The sequence below is a fragment of the Lissotriton vulgaris genome, unplaced genomic scaffold (assembly GCF_964263255.1).
Source record: "Lissotriton vulgaris unplaced genomic scaffold, aLisVul1.2 SCAFFOLD_1857, whole genome shotgun sequence".
Lineage (NCBI taxonomy): Eukaryota > Metazoa > Chordata > Amphibia > Caudata > Salamandridae > Lissotriton > Lissotriton vulgaris.
This window is the reverse complement of record NW_028253705.1, coordinates 426596-451185: the sequence shown is the minus strand read 5'-3', so window position 1 is coordinate 451185 and position 24590 is coordinate 426596. Positions and strand designations below refer to the sequence as shown.

The following is a 24590-nucleotide window of genomic DNA, read 5'->3' as shown; positions in this document are numbered from 1 at the left end:
GACGACAGGGGGAGCCTATACCTTTTGTTTCATCCCGGCCCACAGGGTCATGATGATGATATTTCAATTTGCAAATGGACGGACGGATTGTCGGACTCAGACGAGGACAGACACAGGCACTACTCTGACTCAGTTTCAGTGACTCACCTACGAGCGGTGGTTCCAGTCGGCAGCAGGGAGAGGGAGGAGCTAGAAATAATTAAATTATGGGGCGCAGGCCAGATGGTATGCCTCTCACTCTCACTCTGTCGTCGTGACCAGGCAGTCTCTGGCTAAGTTCTGGAATGCTCCTAGACCCTGCCTCACCAGTCACATGCAAGTTTTATTGCGCATGCGCAAGCCCCAATTTGGCCCCAGTGCGCACAATCACCACCAGCTGCCCCACCCTGAGGTGGGTGAAGTGAAGAGACCGGCTGCGCAGATGCGGCAGCGGAGACTGCGTGCTGCGCGTGACCCTTTTAAATGGTGCCCCAATGCATATTTTTGCAGAGAATCCAGAGTGATAGTTGTGCTTTTTTTCCTGCGCATGGATCGCAGAGCGCGGAGTGAGTAGGAGAGACGCAGAGTAGTGAGAGTGACTACTACAGTACTGAGTGAGTGAAGTGAACTCTCTGATTTACTAACAGTCACAGTCCGGACTAAAAACCGTCCCGCTGAAAAAAAAACCGCCCCCCAGTCAAAAAAACGCCCCCACCCAGCCTACCGGGGGATTGCCTGGTGCCCAGTATTGCCAGTCCAGGCCTGCATGTCTAGGCATACCTTTGGCTACAGAGGGCATTACATCAAAAATATAAAAGGTGATGGGAGAAATTCTTACAATTTCTTTAACCATTGGGTAGGACTCTATTATTCCTATTTCAAATCTGCTTTAAAAATCAATGTTAGGCCCACACTCTCAAAGGTTTAAGCATTCCCTCTTGTCACCTCTTGCATTTCAACTGATTATGGTATTATTGACAAGAAGTTTTTAGATATTAATACCATATTCCGGCATCTGGCAAAAACTCAACTTTTGTAAGAGATTTCTGACAAACTCTGTTTCTATTTAGCAATTACTGATATTCCACAAAAATCAATCAGCACTTTAAAGTAACCACTGCAATATGCCTGTGCTGCAATAAGGTGGGCGCACATTCCTCTCACATGATGTGGGGATGTCCTCAGATAGGAACATATTGGGAAGAGGTGGTGATACAATTGCAGGAAATTACTACTAGGGATATAGAGGCCACAATGGCCCTTTGTTTATTACATTGGTTCCCATACACATCTAAGAATAAGGTAACAAGCAAATTTATTCGTTTAGGGCTGGTACTGGCGAAGAGGGAGATCACAATTTATTGGAAATCGAAAAAGGGCCCTAGTTTTCGAAGATGGCACACCGAGTTTCTTAAATGGGCAGAGTGTGAAGGGACCACGAGAATACAGCTGGCGACCTGAGCTAATAGCGAAAAAGCGTTAGTGAGGGCACGTGCTTGGGAGGCAACGGTGGTGGTTTTACAAATTCCAGAAGCAGACTCGGACACAAGTTTGAGCGAACCAGACTTAAACATGTCGCCCTGAGAGGGCTGCCTGGTAGCAAGGAGAGAAGCCCTTTATTGTCTTGTTGGGGTATTACCACTGACGGAGGAGCACAATGTTATTGTATGATGTCCTACATTAGCCTAAACTAATTGCAGCTGCAATATGTACTTTCAAATGCCTATTAATTCTGTTTTGCCAATGTGGATGGGGGTGGGATTTGTGTGCGGGGTGGGAGTCCGTGTTTAGTAATGTCAGGTTTGTGACAAGAAGTTTTATACATCTTTTCTGCTTTATATTACACTTCATTGTACGAAGCCTTGACTGCATATATATTTGTTTGTTGACAATTACTGCGATGTTTATATTATAACATAAAAAATATATATAAACAAAAAAAGCTCCGTTAGAGGTATATACTTCCACCAATGATTTATCATCAGCACGAAGAACTAAGGGGCATATTATCAAGAACGGTGTTAAAAATTATCGCCGGTTTAGCGGCAGAAAACTGCTGCTAAATCGGCAATAATAGGCATGATAATATGTCCTTGAGAATTCCAATAGAAATGCATGTTCTGGTGTGAAAATGGTCTTCTATTGCGAATTCTCCAGGACATATTATCAAGTCCATTATCGCCGCTATAGCAGCAGTTTTCTGCCGCTAAACCGACGATAATTTTAGCGCTGTTCTTGATAATATTGCCCAAAGTTCTTGCAAAGTCATGCACACCCTACTAGCACACCAATGTCTTATATTTGATTACAGATATTGTTGCTTCCACACTCCTCACACCTCTTCTCTGCCTGAATAATACACTTAGCGAACAGACACTCACACTGATGGCTACTATTTTGGGGTCCGACATGCTAAAAGCCTTAAACAACATCTTTTCTCCCCTCCACAATAGCAAGTGAACTTTCTTCTCCACATACTAATGCTTCTCCTAAATGCTCATAAAGAAACTTTTTCTAAAAAACGTGGAAGTAATCTGGTGTAAAACTGTGCTGTGTCCACGAAAGATCTCCATTGCTCCTTATTTTGCAAATTGGAGGTAACTTGGAAAGCTTCAACGTAACTCTCCTTGTGTGTTGCACCATTGCTTGATGATGCCTTACGTAGGCCATGCCAGCGCCTTGAGACCCTCACAGGTGATTTGCCACGCTTTATAAATTCTTGATTGATTGATTCCACTCACTCCATACTTATAGTGATCACAATGTCATTCCCTTTTCACTCAAGATTCCCAGTAAATGCTCCAATATCTTTTAGTAAACTCTTTAATACACTAATACATCACCTTGAAAGCACAACATTTCATCAAGACTCTTAAAGAGGATGCCCATTACTCTGTGGAAAACAGCTGAGGCCAATGCCAGTCCAAATGTTATGCCTATTTAGATTTTCAAAGGATGTTAAGTGTTTGAAGTCTTTGTGCAGTACAATTTGGTGCTTCGTGACTGCTGAGTTCAGGTTGGTAAACATCTCTGCACTTTTAAGTAATGCCAACATCTCTGATGTATTTGACAGTGGCTGCCTGTACACCTACATTTTAGCATTCAAGTTGGAGAAGTCAACGTCTATCCTGAATGATCCATTTGTTTTTCGGGCAGAAAGCTAGAATCGACTACTCTGCACTCTCTATTATTTATAACATTTTAACTCAGCAGTGATGATCTAGCTGTGCTTTTAATTCTTCCTTTAACTTTATTGGTATCCTCCGCGCAGTATGGGCACTGGGTTGCAAATTAAACAGACATGAGTTGTATTGTGTATTAGCCCTTTGACTTTATAAACTTTTTAGTGCCACGCCTCAGGAAATTTCCATTACAAATAAGGATTTCTAGTCTAATAATTGTCTTTATTTCTCTTTTCAACAAAACCTAATCTAGAAGATTGGCTTGAGAACTGTCTTACCTTCATTATCGACATACATAATTCTTGGTATGGAATTTGTTCTAAACTGTAGAATAGCATTACACTCCCTATGGGTTTCTTCATGTATGTATGGGTCTGGCACCCGATTTTCTCAAGGTCATGCCATCATCTTTTATACCATTTTTGTTGTTCAATGAATGTGCATCATGATTCTGAATCTGGCATCCTTTTCATACACACCCCATTAACACACATCAATACCTTAATAAGTTGCAAACTCACTTCACTCTCTCATCACTATCCTGACTGACTTCAAAAATGCTTGTCTAATGCATTTGAATTACGGAATTATTTTCATTAATAATAACAAACGAAGCAAAAGGAATGTGTGATAGTGCAGTTGTGCGTGACTCGTCAGTATGTATAAGAAGTTTGTGAACATACAGTGAGCTGGTTGGCTGGCTAGGGCGCTGACTAAAGGGGGAGTCTGATTGTCTGTAAAATGATGTCACTCCCAGAGTGGGGATGTAGCAAGTCACAAAAGGAAGTTTTACCCAGTGATCCTGTCCTTTTTCATAGCGTTTCCTACCATGTACCAGCAAAACTTATACATCGCTATTATCATTTTATTTTTCCCATTGGACCAGCCAAACAGTCTTGCACGCTTTACATCTTCCCCAACCAGGCTGCATTAAACACCCTGGTGAGGAACATGCAAACTCTCCCAGTCCCTGTCTGAGCGCCGAACCACAGGACCTAGACCAATCACAATGCTGGACTGCAGCGTTGTGATTGGCTTAGGGAAACCTGGGAGCCAGGTGCTTCCTGCTAGCAGCTGGGACTGGAGACTGGAAGATGTAGGAGGATGTCGAAGAGGTGGCGGCCGGCTGGCCGGCACAGGTTAGTCTTTACTTTTCTTTTGTTTTCTTCTCAACCCCTCATTCACTACCGACCGGTAGCAGCCACTACTGGATGGCATCAAACCGAGAAGTGACTAAATTACAATTCAACACTGAGATTCTGGTCTGTCGAGTTACCTCTGTGAGTAGAAACAGGTGGGCAAAGTCTAGTGCAGACTTCTCCAACAAGTAGCTCGCCAGCTAAAAAAAAAGTATGTCTCCTGAGCGCTGCCCAGCCTACTAAATTAGAAGCTTTTGTTTGGTTGAATTAATAGATGTATACCAGACTTGAAAAGAGAGTATTCGAGATAAAAATATTTGTGTATTTTCAGAACTCAGAAGATGATGTCTGGAGAAAAAAACATTGAATTAGCAAAATATATTTAAAGCTTATATTTGAGTGATAAATCAAGCAGCATTGAAGAGAAGTTCCTAATATTACCTTGGTGCCAATGGCATTGCAGCTATGATTGTTATGTTGCCCTAATGCAAAGGTCTTCAATCTGGGGGCTGGAAAGGGAGTCGTGCATTCCCCAGCTTCACTTGTCTGTGCAATCCAAAAGGCTTGCTTTCCTTTTGGAAAAAGACAGCTGTCATGGGAGGGCTAATTTAGATCCTTATCAGCCACTTGCTTGAATGAAATGCAAACCAATCAATCTGCAAGTGTAAAGGATGAGCAGTTCTGGATTTAATTAATCAAATAACTCCTAAGGTTCGTGATGACAAAAAAACAAATCTTTGAGTGGAAGTGCAAAGAGTTAACAATTGGGCTGGGAAGGGCATGCTTTTAATTTTACTGCATTTACACAGCCCTTAGAACCCCTAAAGAGGCGTTGAAGGGACCATTATGTAAACAAAAAATGCATTACATATGCTCTATTATTACAAAAATCTACATTTTGGAAGCACCATTTTATAGTAAAACTATTAGCACGTTTTGCAGCATTCTATTTTACACTGTGTGTAATGCAAGTATAAAATAATGACTTGCATATTTACAGTGCTTTCTGTCACAGGCTGGGACCTCTTTGTACTAAAAATACACATCACTATTATCCACTGCACCAATCCCGATTTATTTCTGGGGCTCTCTGGTTACACACAGACCTCTGCAGTGCATTAACTAATAGAAGTTTCATAATGTACTGCAGTGCATTTCCCACTGAGTAACAACTTTTTTATTTATTTTTTATTTACACTGCCCATTATTTTATGTGTAGATAGCTGATGGTGAAAGACCTAAAAAACCTACAGAATATTTTAGTGCTTATTTATGAGAGGCTTGCATCGCCTGAGCATCATTTTATTCTTGCGCTCCGGCAGTGCATGCGTTTCAACCATACCTATGAGGTGGTGCAAAATCACCCTCCATGGCTTTGCATGGCCTCATAGATATGGAGTAAGACATAGCAGCGCAAGCCACTGCGTTGCCTTATTCTGTATTAAGGACGTGTTCCAGGAGCTTTGCGCGGGGTTCCCACGCAACACCCATGAATTTAGAAGCTACCCCATATTTACAAAATCACATAAACCTGTGACAGCTCCAAAAACTGATGCCTCCTCAGAAGATGCGTAAACAGGAGAAATATTTTCTTTTCTCCTCGTTTTTTCTCTTTCCATGTGCACTGCATTCTGCAGCTCACATAGAAAGAGGATTGTTTTTGTGAAGAAAGGTGCCCCTTCCTGTACAGAAACAACTCTGCCTATGTTGGTGCGAGGCAGCGATTTGTGCTCCAACGCAAGGGAAAAGGATGAGAATGCACTGTGTTTCATAAATATGGTGCATTCCTGCCCTTTCACATTGGCACAGGGCAGTGCCGCAGGAAAATTTGTGGCACAGCCCGACGGCAATATCTCATAAACGAGGCCCTTTGTTTCTAGCTACACCTCTGACTACACCCCCATGCTCACTGACCTTTGGTTTGCTAAACACTGTTTAATATTATTTCCCCACCGTAAACATTATTTGCTGTGGGGATTGTGGGCTTTTATGGCTGTCGATGATGAGGAATACCAGGTTTTAGAAAATTTTGTAAGAAGGGAGTCCTTACGTCTAAAAAAGTTTGACATGGGGGTCTTGGCATCAAAAAGTTTGAAGACCTCTGCCCTAATGTGATCTTGTTTGTTCGGGTCACTATTACACCACAAATAATATTATTAGCTCAGGATAATTTTCAATCAACGGAAGTGGCTCTTGTTAAAGAAAAGGTTGGAGACCCCTGGCCTAGAGCCATCATAGGAAGAGTCCCAGGCGTGGCAATGACACAAGTTTCGCTGCAATCTTTAAGGGGCAAATCTTTTTCCTTGTCCTGGGAGCCATGGAGCTACAGGCAACAAAGACTGCACAAACCCTTGGGTCATTGAATGGACACACACCTCTTTAACAAACATTTGTATCCTTTGCTTATAATGGTCACGTGATAGATGAAGTTAAAAATATTACCTTCCCCGCTATGCAGCATAAAATCGAGGGAGACAGCGAATGCTACAGTAACCGGACCCTCGAAGGCCACTGCGGCAGCAATGTTGGATTCTTCGGGCAGGACGTAAAATTTGGATATATTCATTTTTATAGCATCTTTCTCTTGGTAGGCGCACATCTCAGCCTGCAGGAAGGAATAGAAACAACCTTAGGCGAGTGACCACCATTTCATTTTCTATCGCAGACAGTGAAAGTTAATCACATGAAAAAGTGCTAAAGTGTTGAAGTGCTACGAGGCGATTTCTGGTCCAGTCCACAGTTTATTCTATTGCTCACCGCTAGCCTCGGTTCCATTATTCTGCTGAGCGAGCCGCCTGGAAAATCCTGTGCTGGCAACTATTTAGCGCAGCACCCAGATCAATGAAATATTATTTGTTCCTTCTTTTCCAAATCTATACTTATTACATAAAGGTTACAAAAATATGTGAGATTAGGCTTTTGTTTGAAAATTTAAACTTTCGCAATGATTTTAATATTGCATTCTCAGATTTTTCACCATTTTGCACGCAGGTGTCCTTGTGCCTCCCTTTTCCTTGACACTGTAGCTTCACCCACAGAGGGGAGCCAGGCAAGCTATGCTTTCACATGTAAACACTTCCAGATTAGCATCCTTTGTGCCAAGAGTTGACCTAAGATAATGCCAAGGTATGCACAGTGCCAAATAATGGGTCCTCACTTAGAAGACATCCAGAGCCAATTGTGATCGACTGGTCTAAGTAAATGAATCCTCCATTGCAAAACCAGAACTGATGCATGAGAACAAGTAATTCGGGCACTTAGATCTGAGTGTGAAAGTTGATGCACCAATGTAAGTCATGCCAAAATCAACTTACCTTCATCAGACATAATTATGTCTGGTTTCCACAGGGAGGACTTTCAATGCACGCCTGTAGAAGGAGACCATCCTATGGGGCTACAAGTCATGCGCACTCTCTGACCGGCTCATGCTTTGAGACAAGCCCTATTAGGAGCCCTTTGACAAGACTATGGGTCTGAATTTGAGTTTGGAGGATGAATTACGCCATTACAAAGGTGACAGATATCCCGTCTGCCTTATTTCAAATGCATTACATGTCATGGCACTTGCAACAAGGCACAAGGGATATCCGACACATTTGTGATGGGGCATCCGTCTGCCAAACTCTAAAACAGGCCTATGTCATTCATACAAATCCTATGACTCAAGATACTAAACAGTGAGCTAGGTTTGTTTCAGAGAGCCTTTGTACACCTCTGTCTCTAGGTGAACTCCCTGCTTGGATACAGTACATTAAGCCTTGACTCACTTCTCTTGCTGTTCGATTTGTCATCATCATAAGTGGCCTCAGTCCAGAAAATGCAATTAGTTTCCTTTCTTGAGCAAGGATGTAGCAGATCACAATCACCCCACGTGGCCATACTCCATTACTGCTAGCAGCAGGGTCACCTGTACCTCTGGCACAGACTCATCCTCCACCTGAGCTGTGAGCTCTGTGGATGTCACCCCAGAAGGACATTAGAAGGGGATAGCATCTCAACAAACATCAGCCTACCCGGCACAAAGGCTTTAAATACACAAACCAACCCATTTGAGATTCTCAATTTCTATTTAGGTGGAAGGAAAAACTTGGACAATTTGCAGTGTGTATATCACACACTCTCTCTCTCTCATTCTCTCTCTCTCTCTTTCTCTCTCTCTCTCTCTCTCTATATATATATATGTATATGTGTTTGTATATATGCAGAGCAACGGAAATATGATGCTGCACTTCCGTGTGTTTCAGGTTCCCGATTCATTTAATCACTGTTCCACTTGCGCGTTTCAGCCATTGCAGCCCGATCACGGTGGCAAGTCTGTTTACAATTACAATGTTGATTACTTCCCCTTTTATGTCCCTGAGTGGGAATTATGGTTTTTGTAGTGTCTCTGGCATTAGACCTTAAATATACCTTAATCGTTGGTAAAAACATAGGCCATATATCTAATCCCTTTACAATGCTGATTCCTTCGCGTTCTAGCGATGGTGGCCGTGACGGGGTGGCAACCCCTAGATCACACAACAGTCTTTACCCTCATCATTTGAAAAAGACAGCCAGGGCACAAATTCCATAAAGCGTGAAACTTTTAATTTAAGGCAAAAATAAATTTTTTTGATACATATATACATCAAATAAATTTGATTGACTGAAGTGCTGCGGGGTCTGTGCCTCCTTCTTTGCCGTACCGCCGCTGTGTGGATTCGGAAGTGGTGGGAGCAGAAAGCGTGTATATATATAAATATATATGTATATATATATATATATATATATATATATATAGATAGATAGATATATATCTATATATATATATCTATATATATATATATATATACATATATATATATATATATATATACATATATATATATATATATATATACAGCCCTGCTTGAATTGTGTTGATCAGGGATAAATGTGTTAAGTGTTGCTTAATGCACACTGTTCTCTTCTGAAATACTATTGTAGTAGGGACACGATATCAAACAGGTAGGTCACAGAGGGAGTTAAGGGTTTACTATTCTTAACTCCATGTGTACATATCTTGAAGGTATTTATAAAGCATATGAGGTAGAGTTAGGTATACAAAATGTATACAAATTTTACATACCCTTTGATATTTTCTCCCATGATATTCTGGTCACGCTATTGTGGCCATTTTATATTTGTCTGCGATATCCTGACCTACCCCTGAAACACAATTTCAATAAATACATCTAGATGCCTTTGTCTCTAGTGCAGGCTTCTCCAACGAGTACCTCGTGAGCTACTGGTAGCTCGCCAGCTACCAAAAAGCAGGTCTCCAGAGAGCTGCCTAGCCTACTAAATTAGAAGGTTTTGTTTGGTTGAGTTAATAAATGTATACCAGAATTCAAAAGAGAGTATTCGAGATAGAAAATTGGTGCATTTTCATAAGTAGCTCTTGTTAAAGAAAAGATTGGAGACCCCTGCTCTATTGTAATTGAGAGACTTACATGTTCAACATATTTGTAATCTTCTTTCTTCATAATTCCGTGTTCACTGACATATTCAAAGGCGAGCCTTGGCAACCCTCCACAGCAGGCTTTGTTTCGTGAGTCGCAGTCGACAAGTTGCTGCTCACTGAAGTCTAAGAGCTGTTTATGTTTAATGCAATAACGGGACTCGAGGGCTCCAACCTGTGTAGAAAATACATTATTGTCTGCTTCATAAACAAAAGTAAAATCACACATTGTTGAAAAACAATAACAAATTCATTGAGTATTTGCAAGAACAATCGAGAAGACGTGTGGTGCCACTGTTTGTCTTCCTGGAGAAATCCACCCTAGAATTGTTATTTTACATTAAACCCTAAAGATCCATGCAAGATCCACAAAAATCCAATATATAATCCAGTTTCTAGTCCAGGCATGGGACAGAAACCCCATTGCCTGTGGTAAGGAATGAAATCAGTGGAATCAAAGCCTGCATATCCATACTTTTTCTACTGATGCATCGCCATTATCATGTGATCAATAGCGGATTCCCCATCCTGATGCTTTCAATGACTATCTTTCTATTCTCAAGTAAACAACAGTTGCCTCTCCATTCTAAATCTATTGGAGCAGTCAAGTGCCTCCATCACTGTTGATCATCTAATGAACTAAATTCAGGAAGCCAGCATTGCTTCTAATGCCTCCCTGCAAAGATTTCAATGCTACCATCGAAACTGACATCAGATGGTGATATCGGACCTCTTCTTCTGTGGCTTAATTCTGGCAATCTAAACCTTCTACATGCCATGTTTCCCTCCTATTTATTATTTATTTGCTGCATCTCAAGGAATGGTGTTTTGAATGCATGTTGATGAGATGCAGAATTACCAGGAACAAAGAGATTTCCTATTCAAGGTGCTGAATATCTCAGAGGAGAGGATGGATAAAAGGGTCATCGAATGAAACAGGTCAGCAACCCTCCTAGGCGATAACACTTCTGCATAGACCTTCCTCATCATGTCCCCAAACAATTTCTTTGCTCACACCCCCACCATTTCAAAATGAGTCACAAACCAAGGTTCTTCAAAGAGAACAAGTTCAGCAAATACTTATAAATGAAGGGGGGACATGGGTCTAATGGATGAGGCTACTTTGGTTTGCAGTTCTGCACATCGACCACAACCAGTGTGTAGAAGGTGGTGTAACTAAACCAACGCACATTACATCAGATGAATGGCGAACTAGTCAAAAAACAGAATGTAAATGCTTACGGTGGCAAATGCCCAGCAAGATCCACAGAAGGAGCCTTGATTTTTGGGTTCTGTGACACAGTGTTCTTTCCTCCAGTCAACCTCATTGGGAAGGTTGACATTAGTGCGGTATTTTTGGACTTCCATGGGTTTTTCTGCAGTTCGTGGAGCGATCAAACATCCCCTTGAGTTTCGTTCATGGTCTGTCTGGATATAAGAAATAGAATTAAATGTTTATGATGCCGTAATGCAGTGGGATTTGCACAGTCGAAGGAGTCTGTCTCTTTGGACAGCAGCAAAAAGTCTACTCCCAGGAGATTGGAAAGGGGCATCTGATCTGCTCTAAACCTTCAATGCACAATTAAATCACCTCTTGACACTGAAAGCAACTCCCTACGATTTGCCTGAAGATAACTAATCGAGATTGAACATTTTATGATAATCTAGTTTCAGCCTTCTTCCCAGCTACCACACAATGGAAGTCTCTGCTGCATGACCCTCTACAGATATCTTATGGTTGGATTATATGATGCTTAGAGTGCTCTTCTCACAGGTGCAGAGGTTCAGCCCCAATGGAACACATACCAGGACATTATGATTCAATTTAATTAATGTGTACTGTTGTAGCTTGGCTCCTGAAACGAGAGAAGGGAAAGATACACAGCAGACAGACAAGCATTTCAACTTAACAAATGTCATTTTAATTCAAGGCCTATACTAACTATGGTCAATTTAAACATGACAACCACACTCAATATAAGTGTATGAGTGGTGCAGATTAATGCAGATGTTATGCTAACCTTAATATGATTACCTCTCTTCACCAGTAGATATTCCTAAAATTTCACAGATTGCAGAAAGGAATTCAAGTCACACCAAAAAAGATGTAAATTCACCAAAAGGCCAAGTTGGAGTATGGGACATCAAATGATATAAGTTAATAATGTCCTATTACTTACCGGTAATCTTCATTACTCCGGGTCCCGTAGTCCTCAACACCTCCATAAACAAAGTGGGGATAACCATCTCCCGACTGAAAAAAACAAGAGGAATGCTGGGACACTAATACTGCCCCTCCCCCCGGGAGTACATAAACATTACTTACCCAGCAGCCCTCCTGTACTAACAAGCTCAGACAGGAAGGCCGGCCGTCCGGGAGGGAGGGAGGGATGTATGAATGTATTGGCAACACATACCCCGATCCCCAAATCTGGACAGACCACAGTTTGATTCCTTTCAATGTCTGTCTCCCCGGTCAGGTAAATATACCTAGGGACAGACAGCAGTCATCTATTGATTTAAACTGGAAGAAGGTGGCTGATAGTATAAAGTCTAGTCCTCCCCGACAGTCGCAAGTCCCCAGTTTGTCTGGAGATGTGACCCAGGATTCAGAAAATTCCATTCCTGGATACACCAAGTCATCACAGAATGCGTCCCGCCTAAAGGCCGCCAATATAAGGGCTCAAGGGGAAAACCGAATGCCCCCTGGTTCTCTCAGGCGTTGGCAGAAAGTTATCTACTTTGTAGAAAAAGGGAACGGAAATGGAGAAAAACCTATGACCAATCAGCCAAAACTCTTTATGTACAGCAAAGAAAATCCTATTTGGCCAGTATTAAATTGGCCAAAAAGGACTATTACATCAAGGCCATTAAAGAGGCACAGCAAAAGCAAAGAACGGTCTTCTCCATAGTAAAGTCCTTCACTCACCCTAAAGCCCTCCAGCCGAAAATCCCACCATCTGCAGCCTTCTGCTATAAAATCGCTGACTTTTTCGAGGAGAAGATTGTGCTTATTCAGAGGGATTTTTCAGTCCCTCCCCCCCCCCCCCGCCCCTTCAAGCCATCTGGGGTTGTTCGAGAACAAGCCACATACCCTGAGTGCCTTCCAACCGGCCTCTCTCCTTCAAACTAGGGAAGTCATCCTAAGTCAGGAGCACCCTCTGACTCGTGCCCTCCTCAAATACTTCATCAGATAATTGATGTAGTTAACCCCACTATCAATGCAATAGTCAATGCTTCGCTAAGCTCAGGGGTGGTACCTCTGGAGTGGAAAAAAGCGATTGTTAAGCCTTTAATGAAAAAACCCAATAAATCTACCACCGACCTGTCTAATCTCCGACCAATTTCTCTCCTCACAGTTTTGGGTAAAATAACTGAGCAGATGGTACATCAAGAATTAAAAAACTTCGTCGACACTCACAATATCTTAAACCTTCAATAGTCAGGTTTTCGACCTAGACATTCGACCGAAACTGCCCTCATTGAGCTCACTGACTCTATTAAATTTTTACAGGATGAGGGTAGAAACGCTGCCTTAATTTTGCTGGACCTCACGGCAGCATTTGACACCATCTCGCATTAAATCCTGATTGATAGGTTGAGATTTATAGGCATAACAGACGTTGCCTTGGCTTGGACAGTGTCCTTTTTGACCAATAGATCCCAAACTGTCTCTCTGGGCCCCTTTCTATCCAACGAAAAAAGGTTTTATCGTAAGCTCATTACTATTCAATATCTATATGGTCCCCCTTATTGCATTGATAGAGTCATACGTGATACTTGTAACGTCATATGCTAATGATAACCAACTTGTGGTTTCTATGGATAAAAACTCCACTAATGCGGAACAAAATTTCAAGATCTGTTTGACGGATTTTTTCCGATGGATGGACAGCAATCACTTAAAATGTAACGCCAACAAAAAAGAGAACTTACCTCTGGGTAAAGAGGTCCACTTCTGCCCTAAGGACTGGTGGCCTGAGGATTCACCGGTTCCTCCCCATTCAGTGGAAACTGCAAGAAATCTAGGGGTCTTATTTGATTCTGCTCTCTCCTTGTACCAACACATAAGGAACACGGCAGGAAGCTGCTTTAGAATCATTAAATCATTAAAGAAGTTCTTTGACTTCCTGCCTACTGACTCTAGAAAGACGGTAGCAGTTGCTCTGATACTATCGCTCTTAGATTATTGCAATGGCCTGATTGTCGGGGTGAAAAAAGCCACGTTAAAAAAACTTCAGAGTGTGCAACACGCGGCAGCAAGATTGGTACTTAAATTACCAAGAAGATCCTCTGCTTTGGCTGCGCTTCAGACCTTACATTGGCTACCTCTACACAAGAGGATCCTGTTTAACATCTTGTTGACCTCTTTTAGAGCCCTTAATAAGAGAGGGCCGAGGTATCTGGAGAGGCGTTTTGCGCGCTATGATCCTTCGCGATGCCTGAGGTCGCCAGGCTGTAATCTAATTAACATCCCTAGATTCAAGTATAAAACCAAGGGAGGTAGGACCTTCACCGTACTGGCTTCCAAGGCATGGAATGCCATGCCCAAAGACCTCAGACTCCTTGCTCAGGAGAATGTCTTCAGGAAGCATTTGAAAACCTGGATTTACAGTTTATCAGGTGGTTTTGTAATGGCTGCCATTTAGGTTTACCATTGTATTGTACACTTGTTCAGCGCCAGGATGCTCCTTTCGGAGCAACAGTTAGCGCTTTAGAAAAACCCTATACAAATACAAATACAAATACAAGGTGTCGAGGACTACGGGACCCGGAGTAATGAAGATTACCGGTAAGTAATAGGACATTACCCCCAGGTCCCTCCGTCCTCGACACCTTCATAAACAAAGTGGATAATACCAAAGCAGAAAACCCGGCCTTCCGCACGCACAAGCACACCCAGGAAACCACAACAAAAGCAGCCACCCAAGGGAGCACCGAGAAGGAGGAAAGGAAGACCGCAGGAAACAACTGGCCCGCAACCCAGAACAGGACAGCAGGGACAAGGACCGGAGACAAAGAAAAAACCAGGATCCAGAGAAAGGAGGCCGCCAACCCAGAAACCGGCAACCGAGACCGGGACCAGGACACAAAGACCAGCCAAAACAAACCACCGGAGAAGGCTGCCAAGGCCAGAACCAGCAGGAAGGCTCACAAGGCCCAGCAGACCCACCAGGAAGATGAGACAACCCGGAAGAAAGCCAAAGAAAGAGATGGCCAACAACTCGCAGGCCCAAGCACCCAGGCCAAAAAAAAGGAAGAAACACAGGCCAGAAAACCGGCCACCCCCCAAACAAAAAGAATCGCAAGAGATCAGAGGAGGAAACCCTCCGAGGAGGCCAAGGAAGCAACAAGAACCCAGGAGCCGAACAGGAGCGAAAACACATCCCGAAAGACAGGGAGGGGGGAAAGAATCCCAAAACCCCAGAACCCAGCCAAAAGCCCACCAAGCAAGGAGAGGCCAACAAGACCGGAAACCAACAACAACAAAGAAAACCAAACAAGGGCAGGGACAGCGACCACGACCACAACCCAAGAAAACTCCAACCCCAAAGGGAGAGAACACAAGGCAGGAGGGGAGTACAGAGCAACTGGGAAACCGCAGCAGCCGGCCAACGAGGCCCAGAGGGCAGCACAAATAGAAGGCGCCTACATGGCACAGGACCGCCCAGGAACCCCAAACCCAGGCCAGGCAAGCAGCAAGGGCAGGAGCAGCGGAAAAGAAAGACCCAGGGAGCCAGAACCCAGACCACAACCACAAGGCCCGAACCCATCAACACCGGGGAGGAGCCAAGCAAACAGCAAAAAAACAGGGCAACAAAGGCCAACTAAATCAAGGAAGCCTGGACCAGAGACAAGCAACCTGACCACGCAGGAGGAACAGCAGGCCCAAGCCATCCCCAGAAGGGGCCCACACAGTACTCAGACCAAAACAAAAGGGCAGGCAGGAAACGGGAAACACCAGCACAAAACCGTGGGACCACACAGAAGGTCAAAGCGGAAGCAGGAGGAAGCAGAAAAGCAGAGGACCAAGCAACAGGAAAACCACAGACAACCCGCAGCCAGGAGGGAGGGACCCACAGAGGCAAGAGCACCACAGAACCGCACCCCAACCAGAGAGGGAGAGACACGGGGCACCCAAACAGACCCATACCAGGAACAAAAAACCCGGGGAGCAAGGGAGGAAGAAGCGAGCCAGGACCCCAGAACCAGGAAAGGAACAGGAGACGTCCGGCAACAAACCCCCAGAGCAGGCTGAAAGGACAGCACAGCCTGAGGCCACACAGAACCAGCAAGAAGTTCTCAGAGCCAGAGCCACAGAACACAACAGAGGCCCACAACACCGGGGAAACAAGCCCGGGAAGAGAACCAACAGCAGGAGAAGGCCCAGAAGGAACCACCAGGAAGCGGTCCCAACCGCCGATTACCCCGCCAGGATCAAGAGATACCATGAAGGAAGCAGAGCACAAAAGGGAGCCCAACATGCAGGAGCGGCAAGCCCCAGCCGAAACCTCAGACCGGCACCCACCAAGGGAACCAGACGAGACCAGAACAAACCAGGGAGCAAACACCCCAGACAGCCGATGGACCAGGAAGCCAACAGCACCCAGCAGCCCCAGGAGGCCAGGCAGGCACCAACCCGGCCAAGCACAACCACTGAGCAGACAGCAGAGCACGTGGACAGCACACCAACCCCGGAGAACAGGAGGCACGACAGGAACCGGCAGCAGCCAGGAGGTCCCAGCCAGGACCAAACCAGGCAGGCACCACTGCAGAAACAGGAGGGGCAGACAGGAAACAGCAGAAGCAAGCCAAAGGCAAGCACGGGGAGAGCCAGTGCAGAAGATTCCAGAACAACCACACATAAAGGCCCCCGGACAACACCAGAAGCCCCAGGCCGGAGAAAAGGTAAGGCCGCAACAACAGGAAAACCCAGGTAGGCACTCAATCAGGCACCACACAAGCTACCCAAGCGCAGGCAGAGGGAACAGAGCACCCCAAGGAGCCCTCAGCAAGACACTGGCAAACATCTACAAGATGAACCAGGCGCAGCCCAAGGGAAGGGGAACAGGGACAGGAACCGGGAGCCCCGAACAGCGACCAACCACAGAGAAGCAGGAAGGGAAGAACCAGGACACCCAAGCTGAGCAGACGCCCAACAGCCAGCCCGCAGCGGAGGCAAGGTCACTGAGGTAGAACAGCACAGCAGGCCAACCGGAACCAGGGAGGCCCACCGGACCCCCCCTACCTTCGCAGCGGCCCGAGGAGCAGGAACACCGACCCACTACCAGTCTGGGAAAGGAGCCCGAAGAAGAGGGGGAACAGAACGCACCCCTAAGAGGCCGTCGCCGAAGAGAGAAGCGATCCCTGAAACAAGAGCAGCAGAGGGCAAGGCGCAAGCAAGCAGGCAGGAAAACCCCAACAACGCAGGGAACCCCAGGAGCAAGCAAAGGTAGAGCCAGCAAAACCAGCCACCACAAAGGCGACCGGAACCCATCCCAACCCGAGGAAGGCCACAAACAGAAAGAGAGAACGCCCACGGAGCCACCAAGGGCAGGGGCACCCCCTGAAGAAGAGAACCAAAGGGAGCAGACTCTCGGAACGCCCACCATTCGAGAACAGCAAGATCCGGAGCAGGCCCGTGGCAAAGCCAGAGACCAGGAACCATCCACACAGGAGGAGGAACGCACGACACCACCCCAGGACCAGTACCTGCAGGCCAACAGAGGACCCACCAACTCCGGACATCAGGACAGCAGCGGCCGGACTCGAACCCACGGTCCATGAGCGCCAGCGACACCAGAGGTACAAGGAAACCATGGAGCCCAGCGCCCCGCAGCACCTAGAAGAAAAAAAGGGGGGGGGGCGAAAACTGTCGTAGCGGGGGCCGCCGAGACTCGAACCCGGTACACAAGATTTGAGGCTGTCCGCACCAGCCGGGAGGCCAACTCCTCTCACCACAGCAGATGACACAGGCGGGCCAGCAAAAGAGAGGACCAAAATACAGCAAGAATGTATGTATTCGTCCTGAAGGCACCGGAACAGAGGGCAGGGAACGGGAACAATCGCAATGTGCAGCAGCAAACGAGAGGACCAACACACAGCAAGAATAGTGCCAACACTCCTCAAAGCATGGGAACAGAGGGCAGGGAACGGGAACAAAAGGAACGTCCCACACACAGCGCTCATGTTACCACAGGTACGGAAGAAACACAGCCCCGGACATCTGGCACAAACCCCTCAAATGAGCTCTCATGAACGAAGCAGAGGTCACCAGAGTCGGCCCCCTATCTGGACATTAGAGGCCCCTGTATTCCTTGAACTGTTAACATTTCAGAGCTGCCTGTGGCGCTGTGTAGGGAGCCCACGCTGTAAGTGAAACATAACGAAAACGGGCAGGAACCACACACAGGTCGTCAGCAGCATCAAAACAGCCCACCAAGTGCGCAAGGCAGAAGAAAAAAAGGATCCCAAAATCGGGACGCACCAGGAGTGGGGGCCAACCCCAGGATCAAGGCCCCCACAACACCGCCGTCCAGAAGCCAAGAGGAGCACATCCAGAGATGCACGGCTCCCCGGCCAGGCTCGGGAAGCCGAGCCCGTGACCCGGAAGCAACCGGGAACTCCAGCCCCAGCCACAAAGGGCCAGGAGGTGCATGCAGCACAAAGCAAAGCCGGGAACTCTCCAATCACAACACCGGCTCCAAGTATAGACCGACTCCCAGCAAGCCATGCAGGCCAGGAGGCAGTCCAGGGAACCCCGCGCCCGCACAGGCAGGCAGGCGGGGGGTGAAGAGAAGCACCATTACTCCAGCCCAGCAGGAGCAGCACCAGCACACCATCCATTCTGTCGACAGACAGAAAAAAGAACAGGAGGGCTGCTGGGTAAGTACTGCTTATGTACTCCCGGGGGGAGGGGCAGTATTAGTTTCCCAGCATTCCTCTTGTTTTTTTCTGTCGGGAGATGGTTATCTCCACTTTGTTTATGAAGGTGTCGAAGACTGCGGGACCTGGGGGTAATGATGATATCACAGGAATTAGAACATTGGAATGTTGGGAGCGCCATTGAAGACAATGATGTGCCTCCTGCCTCTATGGGCCGGTAACGGCCCCCAGAGCTACATTCCAATATCTTACAACGGCCTCTTGGAGCTTTAGGGGATATAAATCCCCTCGAGCTTCGAGAAGCCTTTGTTTTATTTGTGAAAATATTCTGCCCTCTAGTGGCAGAATGTTCTAATGGCCTTGTAGCCCTTCCTAGTAGGGCTATACCGGCTATTAAAGTCCCGCCCCTTCTTAAAGTCCCTTGCCTTCGGCTCGGGCCTTTAACATAGGAAAAGGGCCTTTAATAGCTGGTATAGCCTGCCACGGCGGGCTATAGGGCTACAGTATTGTCACATGGCGCTTGACCCTGATGCCATCACAGAAAGTTCTTCTTGAAAGCAAAATAGGGCATATTTGGCACTCCTTTGTAATGAGTTGAAGTGGTGTTTAGACGAGGTGAATATTTTCTGGCATAGCTATTGTTCTAAAAGAACAGTTTTTCTTCTATGCAAATATGTGGACACATTTGACTAAGAGATTTCGTTTCAGGGCATTTAAACATTGCAGCTTGAATCGCCATACTTATGAATCCCCCCTTTCCCCCATCATTGGAGCCAAAATATATTTAATGTAAGTAGTAATAACAAAGGGCACAGGGGACAGAATGAATTTGAACTGCATTGTACCCTTGTATACAATGTCTCTTTTCAATCTTTAACTTTTTAAAAGGTTTTTCTTATCGCATTCAGGTACACGAAGTATGACAACACATTCCTGGTAGACTGCAGCATCACAAGTACTTTCTTTTATGCAATAGTCAACCGTAATAGCATTTCAGAAGTTAGACAAATAAGAACAGAAAAAGCATTATTAAGGATTCCTTTTTTAATTTACTGTATTTATTTATGAATTTTCTAAGCATGTAAATACTGAAGAAGTTGACCCCACGTTGGATCCTGTAAATGCCTGTTTCTAGTTCAAATTATTTCAGTTAGCCTGCCAAAATATAGATTAAAAAAAGAAAAATTAAGACCTAAGAAGCCATGTTGATACTTGATAACTAGGGAGGTGATTTCAGGTCTTGACTATATTGTATGCAAAAAATATCTAGCTAGTCGTAGTTTTTTAAATAAAGGAACAGTGAGAAGAAAATCTGAGGAAGAGCAGAAATTCCTAGTAGGTTGAGGGACGCAAAGGAGATTTTAAGATGAAGAAAGTGTTTTAAAGTTAAGTACATAATGTCAAATGGCTTTATGAAGAAGATCCTTACACTTGCCCTATTACAATTTTCTTCTCTACATCTTGCAAACCTCCTATCAGCATCCCATAGTAAAATTTGAACTAACATGAAACGATCAGATGGAAAGCCCAACCTTCATAAATGGATTAAGTTACTCTGTGTCCACACACCTGTTCACCCACCTCTTCAGGTTACAGATATCCATCTCGGTGGGTTAGAACCACCTATTCAAGAGATGTCCTTATGGGCCAAAATCAGACCTAAAGTGTAGAGAAGTCACTTGCATCTGGACATGACTATTTCAAGATTTATTCCCAAATGTACCATGTGAGAAGTCACTATGGTATCCTTCTGTATGACTGCCATCAATCAATCGGTGGTTAAAATCTCCTGTTGGATATTGAGGGTGTTGGGAATATTTTCGAACCTCCTGCCATGCAAAGCCCAAAAAAATGTAGTCCAGATATTATTCCTTTCCAGACTTGACAACGGGAACATACTGTACCTCGGGACCCTTGACTATCTAATTCATCAAGTGCAAATGGTGCAGAATATGTCAATTCACCTTTTGTTTTAACTTCCCCACCATGCCTCCATCTCCCACTACCATGATCAATTGCACTGGCTACCAGTTAAAAAGAGTATCAGGTTCAAAGCGTTGATGGTGGCACATGCCCCCTTTTATAAGATGGGACCCAAATACCTGTCCAATAGGATGGTTGAATACTGTCTCAAAAGAACTCTACGGTCACAGTCCGCAAGGTTGCTAACTATCCCCATACAGAACTGAAAAAATGGGGTGGATCAGCCTGCTCGGTTCTTGCGGCCAAGTACTGTAATGGGTTCCCTCTTCCACTCAGATGCATTCCGGATAAGAAATAATTTCACAAGCATGTTGAAACTCATCTTTTTAAGCTGTAGGGTGTGAGATACAATCTGTTAGCCATCTGCCTTAGCGCCGGGACATTCTTGCAGTAACTGTTGCGCGTTAGAAATCTCCTCATTCATTCAGAAGGTTTCTCCCCCAAGAATAGTTGGATAACACTAAAGTCCTTAATTGTATGATAAGTGGTGCCTTTGTCGCGGTTGCAAAGCACACAACCTAAGAACTCCATAACAACAATGTTTGACCTGCAGAAGTATGCCTCCTCCAAAGGTTTAAGGTATTTGGGTTTGAAATTAGGTTATACAGCCATCCAGCGGCGGCTACTCCGCTAAGGCAGAGAAGCGCCGCCCCACTGCTCTGTGAGCAGTGGAAAAAGGAAAAATAAAAAGATAATAACACAACGTAATTATCATTCTATTTTCCATACTGGGGAGGTTTACGGGGTGGCTGGGCTGATATCACAGCCAGAAGGGGAGAAGTCGCTAGGGCACTTAAGTGCACACATCTTTGTGGTTGTTCCCTCAGCATTACTCCTCATATCCATCTCTTTGTGATTACTCAGCCATGCTATCATTTTCCTAGCCTTATTTCCATTTTTGTATATTATCGTCTAAACTCCCATTTACTGTGCCCCAGCAACATCCGTTAGTTTTCCTCTATTTGTTCTTCAGTCTATGCAATATACATTGCCCTTTTAGGTCTTAGTGGATGCTCCCATTTCTGCTGCCAAAAAAGTAGTTTCAAGATCTCTGATGCTCTGTATGTTCCTAAAGGCAATGCAGGACATCTCAAAGAAGGAGGCTGAGGAAGACCACTGGTCAACCAGGGTATGGCTGCTCATGTGTTAAACCTTTGCACATCCCTACTTCACATATATGCTCCACAACAGGCTTATAATATTGATGACTGGGAAACCCAAAAGTTCATTTGAACTAAAATGAAATTGAGATTACTATGATGGAAGCTCTAGAAAGCTTTGGAATTTAAATTACAATTTTTTTTTAAAGTGTAGGCAGTTAGGGAAAACTAGAAAAATGTGCTTACCCCTAGCGCACTTCATTATTATTTGCCTTAATGGGCGGTTCACCATGCACCGGACAACTCAGGCTTCATCATGAAATGCACATTCAATATCCCACCCACAACTCATATTTCACTTCCTCTCCTCCTGTAACCTTGTTTTATTTGCTCCCTCTGCTTTCATTCTGTACAGATCTCAGGTGCTTTGTAGTTGGGTTTGAACTATATGAATCCAACACATACATACTTCAAAGGGAAACTGATGAATATTCAAACAATAATGCAGGAGCAGGCAATGCAGAGTATGAAAAGGTTGCCATGAAATATGTTTTCATTACTCCCAAAGCAGAGGGTGTAAAAAAAATAAAAAAAATAAAATAAAGTATGGACTCCAGGGATGCTTGTTTAGGGATGCATGAATGAGAGTAAACCACAGACAGCAAACCAGATCTGTATTTTTAATGATATCACTTACATTGATCTGTCTGGCACATGTCCTACCAACCCAAATGTGTATATCTTGAACCTTTAAACATTTGATAGACAGTAGTGTTGAGTTTTTATTGTAGATCTGCCAGGAAAGATAAGTACATACCAAATCTGCAAAGTGGTTCATTTCCAATCGGTAGCTCTTGTTGCCACGGTCAGCCAGAAGGTTGTGATCCCTCACTTTCTGCCACGTGGCTTCCCATGCGTTCCTTCGGACCTTCTCCATATCAGCATTTAAGTATTTCCTTCCTGAAAAGAAGAAGAAATGCAAATATGAAGAGCCCTCTGTGCATACATTGTACTGGCAAATGTTTTCTGTGTGATCCCTTTAGTGAAATAATTTTTGAGTCACCAAACTTGCTACTTTCTAAGAATGAATACAATTTAGGGATAAGAAGTGCTTCCCAAGTCCCCGCCTCCCTGTCTTCCATGTGCCGTTGAAGTGCTATCGTGCTAGCCCAGTGCTGTGTGGCTCTTTTTTAGTACAGCTATCTACACCACAATTACCCTGACCACTAAAACAGACTCTCTACTGAGCTGGTTTTCTGTTAGGCTATGGGAGCCCATGCCAATGATATAGAATTTTAGGTTGCTTCTAGGCAGCCATTTGTCATGCAACTGGGTCCTACTTCTGAAGTAAGGGGTTTGATTTTTCAAGTCGTCAGAGAATGAATCTATACATAGATGTGTGTTTTTGGACAGGGTACCATGGAGAGTAATGTGAGCGAGGAATATCAGCAGGTCCATCCACTGAGCTCACAAACCTAGAGAGGCACTGGATGAAGATTGATCCTGCCATTATACTAACAGATTACGTTTAGCTCAAATGTGACCTGTAGCAATGAAATACTGTACGATTGGTTAACTAGAAATATGAGGGTTAATGTCTCTCAGAACAATCTTTCTTGGACAAAGGAGAACACCCCCGTCCTGAGGGCTTCATATTGGTCATGTTTCCACATTATTCAGTAGGAGTATTCAATTGGCAAATTTGTATGTACTCATTTTAAATATTTTTAGATTGACCTTCCCCTGGCATTGAAGTAGACCCAAGTTGTGTGCCATCCACATAAGGGGGAAATGTAGTAGTTGTCTCTTACTTATGTGGTTGTTAGTGTTCAATGGCCCAGCAAACGAACGCCATCTTTGTGGGTCAACACTGTATTTTGGGTCCAACAGTTGACATGGTCAAGATTAGTAAATTCTTGATTGGTGGCTGTATTGCCTGACAGTCTCCTAATGTGGCATAAATGGGTGTAGTGAATTTAGGACCTTGAGTACAGTGAACACATGTGTGCGAGCATGCACATACACGCACAGGCACATAACCACCCTTCACTGAGTGACAGCCTTTCATTGATGAGCACTGAGGAGACAGGAATGAAAGAACATCCATTCACACACAGAAATACTTGACAGGGAGACATCATGAGTCATTGAAGAAGACATAGGAGGAATAATGGAGGGACACACACACACCCACACACTGATGCTCCGCTACTTCAACTATAGACAACCGGTGTCCTTGATGATGGAGCATTGGACGAAATATTATATTTGCTACTTAAATCTTTCTGCTGGTTTATTTGTTCAAGGCATTGGCTTAGAAATAGACATCCGCAGTAGGCGTGCTAATCCCACCAGTATTAAAAATTAAAATTGTTTGTATAAACATCTCTTCACAAATGACCAGAGCTTGACATACTTTTACTTTACATTTCAGGAAAACTGATTTATTTTTGGCAAGGTTATAAGAGAAGGGTGTGTAAGATTTGTGGTAAACTGTTTCTCATTCTCATTTCAGTGCAACCTTCCAATTAACGGCATCATCCTCAACATGGTTGACTTCTAGGTTTCAGCGAACGGATGTACTTTGGAAACTACAGAGCGCCTTTCTTACCGTACTTGGACTTCCATGTCTCCCATTCCTGGTCAAGATGTTTGAAAGCAATGGAAAAGGCCAGGAGCGCTGGCAGGAGGATAACTGCTTGCATCACCTGCATCCTACAAGAAGGAAACAGGCAGTCTAAAGTTTCAATTGATGTAATTTGTTCCATGTTTACATCTTGTTCTACCCTCTGACTTCTGCTTGAGCCCCTTCACTGGGATCAATGTGCTCCCCTGTAGTAAC

At 44.5% G+C, this 24590-nt stretch overlaps 1 protein-coding gene across 1 annotated transcript in view; it reads right to left on the bottom strand.

The window, feature by feature from the left end:
* LOC147660876 (cathepsin S-like) overlaps nucleotides 1-24590 on the bottom strand; it is a 47477-nt gene that overhangs the window by 19716 nt on the left and 3171 nt on the right. The window contains exons 2-6 of the mRNA XM_086951455.1: nucleotides 24360-24463; nucleotides 22566-22708; nucleotides 11022-11207; nucleotides 9772-9954; nucleotides 6743-6905 (exon numbers count right to left, since the gene is read on the bottom strand). Coding sequence (XP_086807581.1) covers nucleotides 6743-6905; nucleotides 9772-9954; nucleotides 11022-11207; nucleotides 22566-22708; nucleotides 24360-24462 — 778 coding nt within the window. The 5' untranslated portion in view covers nucleotide 24463. The remainder of the gene's footprint in view (nucleotides 1-6742; nucleotides 6906-9771; nucleotides 9955-11021; nucleotides 11208-22565; nucleotides 22709-24359; nucleotides 24464-24590) is intronic.